The sequence below is a fragment of the Eumetopias jubatus genome, unplaced genomic scaffold (assembly GCF_037043125.1).
Source record: "Eumetopias jubatus isolate StellerSeaLion01/CBP00866 unplaced genomic scaffold, mEumJub1_p1.0 scaffold_4, whole genome shotgun sequence".
Lineage (NCBI taxonomy): Eukaryota > Metazoa > Chordata > Mammalia > Carnivora > Otariidae > Eumetopias > Eumetopias jubatus.
Window position 1 is genome coordinate 134142353 of NW_028274810.1, and position 12512 is coordinate 134154864.

General features: G+C 34.2%; 1 protein-coding gene across 4 annotated transcripts in view; it reads left to right on the top strand.

The window, feature by feature from the left end:
• The window catches only part of CSMD3 (CUB and Sushi multiple domains 3), a 1163243-nt gene that overhangs the window by 1127913 nt on the left and 22818 nt on the right, over positions 1-12512 (top strand). For all 4 annotated transcript variants that reach the window (XM_028122520.1, XM_088023099.1, XM_028122521.1 and 1 more), the window contains 3 exons: positions 506-679; positions 4233-4406; positions 5728-5801. In XM_028122520.1, the coding sequence (XP_027978321.1) occupies positions 506-679; positions 4233-4406; positions 5728-5801 (422 nt within the window). The remainder of the gene's footprint in view (positions 1-505; positions 680-4232; positions 4407-5727; positions 5802-12512) is intronic.

Consider the following 12512-nt stretch of genomic DNA (forward strand, 5'->3'; position numbering starts at 1 on the left):
ACATATGAATTTAAGTGGTATTTTAATAGAACCAATTTGGATATTTTAATGAGATACTTGATCTAGGTTTTTCCCAAATGTCACAGAATTACTTGCAAATTCTTTGGTACAATGTTGACACTATATATAGTCAAACAGCCCGGGTCTTCAGTCTGTCTAAAGGTCATTGGAAAAATAATTTTATATAAAACCAATAATTTATCAGTTACAGTATACTAGATGGAAGGTCACCCTCTATTTTCTTCCCTTAGATGTCAGGCACCTTGTTATTTTCTAAGAGAATCTCTGACAACCAGTAGCCATTATGTTGCCAAGAAATAGTCGCATCCTAGAGGGATTAATTCCAGGGATGTTTCAGGACTACTACCGGGACAATAAAACACGTCACACCATATTGTCCTCCGAAAGGTTAAAGTAGCACATATGCTTCTTCTGATGATTTTTTTTTTTTTTACATCTGGGATATTTCAACAGCTGTGTCTAATTGCTTTTAATGTACTTGCAGCTGTTACCTGCCCAACTCCTCCCCAGATTTCTAATGGAAGGTTGGAAGGAACAAATTTTGACTGGGGCTTTAGTATTAGCTACATCTGTTCTCCAGGCTATGAACTATCCTTTCCTGCTGTTCTGACCTGTGTAGGAAATGGTACCTGGAGTGGGGAAGTACCACAGTGCTTACGTAAGTATAATTTCTATACTTAAAATTGTATTTTCCCATTTCCACTCTCTTGGAACTCCTTCACTGAGATTATTGCTGTTACTTAAAATTTTCAGATTTTGCTAGAACAAATATGAGATTGTTAAAGCTCATTCTGAGGCATAATTAAAATTCAACAGGAAATCATATTTACCCATGTAGATACTTTTCTTATAATCCAACTATTATGTTCTTTCTGCTCTGACTCCAAATATTAGGCTAACGTGCTTTGTTTGCAAACTTATTTAAAAAATTATTTCTCAAATTAAAAACCCTTTAAGATTAATCCTACTACTGGAAAAGTATTCTTAATCTTGTCCAGTTTGTCTCAACTGAATCCTCTAAGTTACTCCCAAATTTCTTTCCACAATAAATCCATGTTACTTTACATGGTCATTCAAATCAAGTTCTTATGATCTTATTTGTCATGATAATGCTTGTGATTATACCTAAAATACTTCAGGTAAGCATGGAGAAGAGGGAGTAATATTTTCTTACAGAGGTCACTTTACAATATATATTCCAGCAAGTGTCACTTCGAAATTAATTTGGAAGATTGCAAACAAAATAAAAGTCAGCTTTGTGTTTTACACAAATTATTGTAGCACATGATATGGGCAATCCTTTCCTAGTCTTCCCTCCTTTCCCTGCATGGGGTAGGAGAACACTCCACCCGTCCCCATGGCCTTGAAGTTAGGCTGATCTAACTGATGAAATGACTTGAAACCCTCCAGTCTTCTCATTCACAGTGGAAGCCAAATTGCCTATGGGCTTCTGTGCCCTTTGTTGTCTTCTCTCCTGATTTCATCTTATACTACTATCCCCCAATACTTCAAGACTGATGTCACACAAATTGTCTCTTAAAATTCTGTTTTATGCTAAAGATCATCTTAGAAGAGACCAACGTGTTCTAAATAAGACTAGATATTCTACAGCTACTTCAGAATAGATAGGGACAAGGAGATTTACAGAGATGATTCATGTTTGTTTGATACATTTAGGAAAATCTCAATCAAGAAGTATCTTGGATAGGATGTTTTATTTTTTGGCTCAATTAAAATACAAATAATAATAAAATACTATTGACATTGAATTATAACTATCACTTTGTCCAAATTGCTTTACATATATGATTTCTACTACACATAACAGAACTCCTAGTAAGTATGTTTACTCATGACATTTTAATTGATAATGACACTTGGGCTCAGAGAGAGGAATCAAATTGTAAGGACACTGTGTGACCCTGTCATCATTTAGGACACTGGCTATGTTGTTATATGGCCTATGGTTGCACTGCCACTAAAATAAGAGTATGAATTCCAGTTCAGAGAAGGTATACTAAAGAGATAATGCTGTTATCCATTGAATAGCCAAATTCATTCATTTTAGGGACTTTATAGAAGGGAAAGTCTTTTCTCTTTCATTTTTTTCAAAGTATGTCCTTTTAAAGTTTATGTCATTGTGAACTGAAGCCTTTTGAAAATAAATCCTGTGTCTTAAGCCTCTAAACTAGACACCAATAGGTTGTTTGGTTTAGTACATGAAAATCTACAGATAGAAAATAATGGGATGATGAGGAAGTGAGGGGCAGGTAGGGAGCAAGATTGAGCAGTTTATGTGGTTGCATCTCCCTCCTTTCTTTTCTTTGTTGAATAAAGATAAGATTCTGAGAGGAATGATTCAGCAGAAATATGCAACAGAAACACTTCAGAAGTAGGTTACTAAATAATTTGGCAATAAAAATGATTGCTAAGCTGAAATGTCCATTGATAATATTCACTGAGGAAATAGCCATTGAATTCAAAATGTGCTAGAGACACAAAGATTAGTAAGATGAAGATCCTGGCCTCTAGGGTTTGATGTTATATTGCTAGAAGTGATGCTAGAAAGATTTATAATATCTAGGAAATGCTGATAATTAAAACACACTAAACAAGTGTTTATTTTACCTGTATTGCTTTACTCTGAAATTTTACCCTAAATTTATTTTGTTGAATATTTATTTCATAATTACTTTTAACTTTAACTCTTTTAAAAAGAATGAAAAGTGGGTGCCTGGGTGGCTCAGTTGGTTAAGCGACTGCCTTCGGCTCAGGTCATGATCCTGGAGTCCCAGGATCGAGTCCCACATCGGGCTCCCTGCTCAGCAGGGAGTCTGCTTCTCCCTCTGACCCTCTTCCCTCTCGTGCTCTCTATCTCTCATTCTCTCTCTCTCAAATAAATAAATAAAATCTTTAAAAAAATAAATAAAAAGAATGAAAAGTTCCTAAAAAGAGGTTTGAAAATTCAGGTCTCTCCTAGAGTCTTGAATTTCAGAAAAGGTCTTTCTTTGTACCTTGAGCTTAAGACTAAGGTCTTCTGTTATTAGGGTATTTAACCATTCCTGTTTGTCTGGAACATTCCTAGTTTATTCCTGTTGTCCTGGTCGATGTCCTATCCAGTTAGAGGTCTCCTTTCAGACTCAAAAATATCTTTGATTTGGAGGATGCACCACCCTAAGGGAGCATTTATACTTAAAAACATTTGGATGTTACTGGTTTTTTTGCCTTATTAGGGACATAAGTTTTAGCTGCTGAATCTGCAAATTTAAAAACCAAGTATTCTTAAAAATGGTTAAAATGATAAATGTATGTTATGTATTTTTTTACTACAATAAGCAAATTGAAAGCATATGACATCTTTGTCTAGGTTATCTACTAGATTTGAAACCATCTGATCTCATCCCTTATTACACTTCTACATGCTCACTCTGCTCCAGCTTCTACTTCCTTCCAACAGGATGGACATGCTCCAGCATGTTTACTGATAAGTCTAAGTGCCTAAAACGTCTTAGAATAGGTTCTTTTAGTTGTTAGGAAATATATGTTGAATGGAATAATGTATTCAGTTTGTTTACAAATTCTGTCAAGATGGTATTTTCAATAATTGTAGAATATTGAGATTCCTTGGTTTGGTATAGATCTGGATTCCACTGGGCTTCATAACTCTTTGGAAAACACTCAAAAATCCTCCACAATATTACAAAGAGGAAGACAACAAAACACTGGGGTATGTGCTTGAGTGTTCAACAGATTACAACAGAACAAATAAGTGTTTCCGTTATATACATATAAAAAGAGCAGTCTGGAGAGTACAACCTAGAACATTTTGGGCTGGCTCTTTCTGAAAGAGCTTTCTGTGGATCACATGCCTTTTCAGAAGTATACTCCAACTTCACAACCAATTTATACAAATGTGTGGTTTGATTCTGGTCAAGACAAAACAGCAACAAAAATACAAAATATTCTATAGTTATTAAGGTGGTCTACTCGGTAGAAAACACCTCAATCAGACTTCTTTTCAATATTATGCTGAGTTGTACATTCAGTATTTATCACTTAGACAAAAGCTAAAATATAAATTTTTTAGGATACATTAATGTGAATAACATGTCACTTTAGTTCAATATTCCAGTTATTGTCATCATTTTTCTAAACTGTTACTCCGATGAATCCTAAATCTTTGCTATAAATATCTTTCTTTTCATTTCCAGCGAAGTTTTGTGGTGACCCTGGTATACCTGCTCAAGGGAAAAGAGAAGGCAAAAGCTTTATATACCAGTCAGAGGTTTCATTTAGCTGCAGTTCTCCTTTCATACTAGTGGGATCAAGCACCAGAATATGTCAGGCAGATGGCACTTGGAGTGGCTCGTCACCTCACTGCATAGGTAATATTAATTAAAGTTTGATTATTCTCAGTAATTTTGGAATTACTAGATCCTCGTAGTGTATTACTAGTATGAATGTATTAATTATTTTCTCTGCCCTACAAACTATAATTGGCTAAATGTGAAAAATAAATGTAAAAAAGAGAAGCAATTAGAAGGCACTGAAAATGAATACTGTTAAAACATATGAAGTTGTATTTAGCATTTAAAACTTCCCAGAGAAACAGTCGAAATAATTTTCTTGTTTATCAGTAAAATGAAAAAGAAAAAGGTTGTCAGGTTAATAGCTTAAGTACTAACATTTGTATATATTCTTATAGTTAATGAGTCATAGTCATATGATATGAAACTTGCTCCAAAAATTAATAAAAAAGATACATTGACAGGGCATCTGGGTGGCTCAATCAACTAAGCATCCGACTCTTGATCCCAACTCAAGTCTTGAGCTCAAGGTCCTGAGTGTAAGCCCGGCATTGGGCTCCCTGCTGGGCATGGAGGCTACTTAAAAAAAAGAAAAAAATACATTGACTTCAAAATGTCCCTAAGCACATTTCTGTAGTCTTAAATTAAATGCCACATTTGGTAAACCAACCAAATAATCCTGTCATACAACTAGCCAACTCAGACACTACTAGTTTTACCATTTTTATACCTGAATCTCCTACAGGTATCCCTGAAAAATGCAAATAACTAAGTCCTGTTTCTGGAAAAACTCTTACTTCTTGAGGGGAATATTATCCTACCTGAGATTATAATTTAGCAAAGTCCTTGAGCAAATGTTTAATATACATGTTCTTTTTTCATATCCTTCATTTTTCCTTAACTTTTTATCCACAGAGTAAGTTGGATGTCAAGTGCTTTTATATCAGAAGGACTCAAAGTTCAAGAATTGCATAATTCATGTGAATTGCAGTGTACCTGAATTCTTGCTTTAAGATTAGTAGACTTCTGGGGCACCTGGGTGGCTCAGTCGTTAAGTGTCTGCCTTCGGTTCAGGTCATGATCCCGGGGTCCTGGGATCGAGCCCCGCACAGGGCCTCCCTGCTCAGTAGGAAGCCTTCTTCTCCCTCTTCCTCTACCCTGCTGCTTGTGCTCCCTCTCTCGCTGTCTCTCTCTGTCAAATAAATAAATAAAATAAAAAAAAAGGTTAGTAGACTTCTGTCCATGGAGAGATGCTATTAGATTTATATTTTTTATTATTACCCATGTTCCTTTTCATTAAGACTCAGATCACTCAAAATTGTTTTGTATGCAAGAAATATACATTTAAATATAATTACAAATTTTAAAGGAATATTATGTTTATAATCTTCATTTTTAGAACCCACCCGTACCTCATGTGAAAATCCAGGAGTCCCAAGGCACGGATCTCAGAACAATACATTTGGATTTCAAGTGAGTACTTTAAAGAAATATTTCTATTCAGTATAAAACTAGATTGAAGCCTTCTTTGATTCATGTGCATATAATCATGTTGGCAGAAACAGAAAACATCATGCTTATATCTGTATTCATAACCATATAAAAAAAGGTAAAAGGCAACAAAAGCGTGGAAGTAAAAGGAAATTAGGAGAAAAAAAATGTGATTTAAGAAAATAGCCTAACTGATCATGACAATAAAACAAAAGAAAAACTGAAGACAGCTGTGAGCCTAGGAAAATCCATATGTAGTAGCTAGTACATAGGAGAGTGTTAAGTAGGAAAGAAATGAGGGGGTAAATGAGTAAATTCTAAAGGAGGATGTAGGGGAGTGAGGAAAAGTAAAGATGAAAGAGTTTAAAGAGTTAGCAAACATAAAAATGTGGTTATTCAATAAAGCAATTACACTAAAATATGTTTATCTTATGTGTATAATACTAAAATATTTTTAAACATTTTCACTGACATGGGAAATTTCTGAGAAAATAATTTATCCTATTGTTACACAATAGTTGGATTGTTACATTGGAATTTTTCAACATGCCCAGCCATGTGTGGCTGCCTTTCTTATTTTCCCTTTTTCTAATTTAGATTTTATGTAGAGATTCAGCAAGTTTTTCATTACAGGGACCTTAGGGGAGCCAAAATGCATACTGACTCCACGAGGAAATAGCTAATATACACATTACACACTTGCCTTGTGTTGCAGAGTTTTCTAAATTGTACTATTTTGTGTGAAATTCAGTGGGAACCTGAAAAACATCCGTTTCTAAAGGAAGAACTCATCAAAGGTGCCATATTTTTGTTGCTAAAAATAGTTTCCATTTATCTACAGTTCAGGCACAGTATGAACATTGATTTGATAGCATTTCCAATTCTTCCGGTTTGCCTCAGGCCTGTCTGCATAATACAAAAGTGTAAAAAAGGTGCCTCAGTCTCCATTATGTTAGTGTTTTTAGAAAACTTTAGATTCATATCTTTATAAAAGGTTTTATCAATTGATCTAAATCCTGAAAAATGGACAACTAGTTAAAGAGCATTAGTTCTCATCATATAGATGAAGAAACTGCAACAGAAGGTGACTTGGCTTTGATCACTGAGCAAGTCAGTGACTATATCCTGAGAGAATACAGAATTTTGATGTTAGTGTCTGTGCACTAAACCACGTGATTTTCTGGAGAGTATGAGTCCTTTCTAATACATAACCTTTGAAATAATGGGAATGGAAATGAGTAAGAATGAATTTAGTACAGTCATTCAATGAAATGAATAGAATCATTAACTCTGCATTGTAAGAGTTCTATTATAACCATTGAAAAATGTTACCCCAAAGTTAACCTAACCCGGAAAGCATATTATTTGACTAATAAACATGCATTGGATCATCATATTCTACTTAGATAAATATGAATAGACTAGATTTCAAATATGATAAACTCTATATAATTACATTAATCTTTATTAAAATCACAAATGATATACTGAGTATGTTAAATTGGGGACATCAACTTTCTTACATGCATATGACTGGTTTGTGCATATATATGTATACTAAATATATTTACTAAATCTGTACAGAGCTAACGGAAATTTTAAAAGTTTATATAATTCTAGCTAATATTAATGTATTGGTAGATTCCAAATAGAATCCTGGAAAAGCCATCTTTTTTTTTAAAGATTTTATTGATTTATTTGAGAGAGAGAGAAGGAGAGACAGAGAGCACAAGAGGGAAGAGGGTCAAAGGGAGAAGCAGACTCCCCGCTGAGCAGGGAACCGGATATGGGACTCTATCCCGGGACTCCAGGATCATGACCTGAGCTGAAGGCAGTTGCTTAACCAACTGAGCCACCCAGGAGCCCCATGGAAAAGCCATCGTTATTGGTTGAGACAAACTTTTCACTTGCAAGTTAAGAGAAGCTGTTTGAGCTAGCTTAAGCCTAAAAGCATTACAAGCCATGTGCAGTTATATCAAAGACCCCAAGAAAAGGGATCTAGGAGAGACCAATCAAGCCCAGAATCTAGCAACTGGACAATAGGACTCAGTCTTTTCCACTACCCTATGTTTGCCTACTTTGTTTTTTCTTTGCAAATTGGCCATATGACGAAGAGTGCGTTTTTCTATTTATCTTTCAGCCACATACAGAAAATGATTAATTGTCTCAATCTCAGTTCCAGATTTCTAGAGAGAGGATCAGAAGGTCTCAACTCTCGTATTTACCTCTGATTTGATCAGGTGGCCAGAAGTGACTTAAGTAAGATTATAGGAACTCACTTCTGGGAGGGACAAGAGAGGGGAAAGTTATGAATTACACAGGCACTCAAATCATTTTCTTGATTTTTTTCCTTTAATATGTTTATTCACTCTTTTTCTATATAGGTTTTAGATTTTTGGACATAGATATAATTATTGACATATAAGGATATATTACCTGTTGCTAGAGATGACAAAAACTCTAGTGTTGAAAAAAGTGCTCAACATAATTTCTATAATATCCAAAATATTGTAAGTTGGAATAATTTTTGGGTAAAAATAGATTGGTAGTGAAGGAGTAGCTGTCAAAATGATTGATACAATATCTAGATTAATTATGGGGTAAATGCCAGACACACGTATTTCACTAACTGCTGTATCACTCTTTAAATTGAGCTATGGTTTTGGAAGACACATCATTAAGAGTTAGGACTTGTTAAAGTTATTATAGATTCGAAATGTTTTAATTTGACTCTTAGATGTGTAACACCAAGATACTGAACAGTAAGATTTTTAGCCTACCAATATAACCATGGTGATGATGTATGATTTCCAGTTTATAATCTAAATTAGTAGATAAGTACATAGAATGGGACAAATATGTTACATAGTATTTTTCTTGCTTTTAAATGATGAATATGACATTAATTTTAAACAAAAATCCCATAAAATCAAGTGTTTTTAACTAAAATCTGATAATTTTTTAAAATACAAACTCATAGGATATCTTAAAATTTAATATTTTTTAAAACCAGGAAACTCAGGACTGAAACTGATGCTCAATGAAACTTCCTGGAATCTTAAGCATATGTTTTCTCCCTTCATTTTTATGATCTTGCCTTTCTACATCTATTTTATTAATCAAAATATATGTATGTCTTTTATTAGAAGCTACTTCATTTTTTCTTGGGCTAAATGTTTAATATAAACACATAGTAAAAAATACAAATATAAAATGGTTGTCAAAATATATTGCAGAGGAAGCATATAAATTGTGAATTCTTAGTTTTACATATATATAAAATATATGTATGCTATATATGTATTAAACAAATATATTTAATTTGTGATGTTAAAAATCAGACACAAATAAATACAGTGATGAAAATTCTAGGAAAGCAAAAGTCATTTGCTATGAAACATCATGAAAGAGAAGGATCTTACTTAGAATATTCTAAATTTATACAAAATGTGGAGTGCCTGGGGGGCATAATCGTTAAGCGTCTGCCTTCGGCTCAGGTCATGATCCCAGGGTCCTGGGATCGAGCCCCACATTGGGCTCCCTGCTCGGCAGGAAGCCTGCTTCTCCCTCTCCCACTCCCCTTGCTTGTGTTCCTACTCTTGCTATCTCTCTCTCTGTCAAATAAATAAATAAAATCTTTTAAAAAATATAAATAAATAAATATATACAAAATATCTATTATGCCTTGATTAGCTATCTAAACTTCATGGCTTAGGAACTGAGATATAACATTTAAAATAAAGAAATAAGAAAAAAAATAAATAGTTAAAGAAGATAAATTATATTTACTAAATAGACATGTCTTATAATTTTATAATGCTTTTGCACAAACCATGCTAATTGGGTCCAACTTAAAGTGATTTTTTATTTAAACATTGGCTACAATTAAAACTTTAAATGGATTTTTTTAAATTCCTGATATAAAAATAATATTCAATATTTTTACATTATATATAATTGGTTATACAGAGCACCTTTTATTGGTAATTATTGGTGGGAAAATTGTAATGAATTATTTTTCCATGAATTTTTTGAGTTGGATAATGAAAAATTATTTTTTCTACAAATAATCAAATTATATTATGCATGTTAGAAGTTAATTTAGAATCAGAAGGACCTATCATCACAAATTGGAAAAGGATCAGCTATATAAGATACAGTATTAAGTGGTCTTATAACTGAAAAAGTATTTACTAATACATTGATACTTGGAGAAAATTTTGGTAATTGATTTAACTATAATAAACTCTGAACAAAAAATTAATCCATTATTAAATTTGTTTAATTCTAGGTATACTAGATATTTGGTATAAGTGTTTGTGAATTTGACAAAAATAGTTATTATATGTGTTACTGAGATATAGAAAAATTTTAAATAAATTTTACTTCTCTGGTGTCTGATTAATATCTAAAGCAGTATTTATGATGACTTCAGAAAAGTTTGCAGAAATAAGGAAAAAAGTCTTACAAGTAAAAACAAAAGGCTATGTAATCCAACATATTTCTTAAATCTTATTAACATCGAGTTACTTAATGAAGTAACCCAAATGTATGCTTCAAAGAATAAACAGTGATTTCGCTTCATGCTATGTAAAGTATGGAAGGGATATCACTCTTCTTTAAGAAACTATAGACATGTTAAATCTTTAAGTAATCAAATGATTTTGTATTAAATTATTAGTCGCCACTCCTTCAGTTGATCTAACATTTTTGAGAGTTCTTTGTGCACAAGGGTGAGTAACACAGTCCTTAGTCTAGAGAAACTAACCTCTGGTGTGTGGAAGATTTCATAGGATAGATGATAACATTGTTAACTTTGTGAAAGTTGATAAGGGTGCACATAAAAGAAAGTTCTCCTAATCTGTTGCTGCAGGGAAACCTTCCGAGAAATGTCTGAACTAAATCTTTTAGGGCAATATCTAGGAAAAGAAAGTTAGGAAAGACATTCCATGCAGGGTAAACAGCATGAAAATCTGCATGCATTAAGGGAACTACAAAAATTCAGTACTATATGAGCACACTTTGAGTAAAAGTAAGTGGTCAGCGATGAAGCTACAGAGATGGGCTGTGGTCAGGTTATAGGGGCTTTTTTTTTTTAAAGATTTTTTATTTATTTGACAGAGAGAGAGACAGCGAGAGAGGTAGTGCAAGCAGGGAGAGTGGGAGAGGGAGAAGCAGGCTCCCCCACTGAGCAGGGAGTCCGATGTGGGGCTCAATCCCAGGACGCTGGGATCATGACCTGAGCCAAAGGCAGATGCTTAACGACTGAGCCATCCAGGCACCCCATTGTTATAGGGGCTTTTATCTGTCAAGTTCACACAATGTAACTTTATCCTATGGGTGAGTTGACAGTAAAGATTTTAAGAAAGAGAATGCTAAGGCCATACTTCCATGTTGATCACTCTGACTTTATGTGGAAAATTAATGTGGTCAAGACTGGAGTAAAGGAAACAAGTTAGATTATTATCATGATTGTATTTATGATTATTATAATTATGACAGTAGTTCACAAAGTGTGATTGCTGACCAAGCAGCAGCAGTATGACTTAAGAACTTGTTGGAAATACAGATTCTGGGCCTCCCCCAGATCGACCAAGTCAGAAACTTTCAAGGGAGGTTCATCTATCTGTGTTCTGATAAGTCCTCCTGATTATGGTATCTGCTAAAATTTGAGAACCAAACCTGTAGAAAAGATATTGAGGACTAAAACAGGATGTATAAGTGGAGAGACAGAAGGGGACAGTTTAAGATTTAGGAGGTAAAATTATCAGTATTTGGTGGTAGATTGAATGAGCGGAGATTTATGGGTAGAAAGTGGCAAGCATTAACTGAAATCTACCCTAAAGTAGGATTGCTGGATTGACAGAGGTAATGAGTTTTGTAAAACCAGTTTGGCTGAAGAACAGAATTGCAAAGTCTACATGATCAGTCACATAATCTAATCCATATGAGAAAGTCAAAATATGTGGTGCCATGTTGCATAACTTCAGGGTATGTGAACTGCGTGCTCTGGAGCACAATTTGAAGGACTTCGTTTATGTTGAATCCAGGGTAAACAGTGCTCCTTGGAGTTGATCAGTATAGTGGCCCTGGACAAAATGGGTTGTCAAGGGGTAAGAGATCTCCTCAAAGCTATGGTGAGAGTGTCTTGGAAGACAAAATATAAGATAACTGGAAGAAGAAAGGTTGCTATCAGAGAGTGACAGTTGGAATTGAATGTTTGTGATATAGCATAGCTCTGGCTGATAATGAAAATATGAGAAATGGTAGCATTTAGCTACTCTCAAGGTCCAAATGGAATCTGGGTCAAATTATGTCATTTTAAGCTTAGCCTCATGTTGCTTTAGCAGGTGAGAGTAGGAACTAACTGGGAAGGAAGGAAACAGGTTATTTGTGAAATGTGCTAAGAGGATGACTGATCATTCCAGACTCCAGTTGCTAGGGAAGGCTGAAATGGCAGACACTAAGTATTCCTCACCTTGTCCTCCAGCTGTAATCATTTAACAAACCCTGATGATTTCTTCTTGTAATGTAGTCTGAGTAAACAACATCCTTCCCAAGTCTACTGCCACAAGTTAATTCAGCTTTTGTCCATTCAAATGTAATATGGTAGTGTTGGCTTCGTGATTATAATTACTGCTGGTCATTCTTTTTGTTTAGTAATTTCTTTATGGAGTGGCTAATTTAATTTTC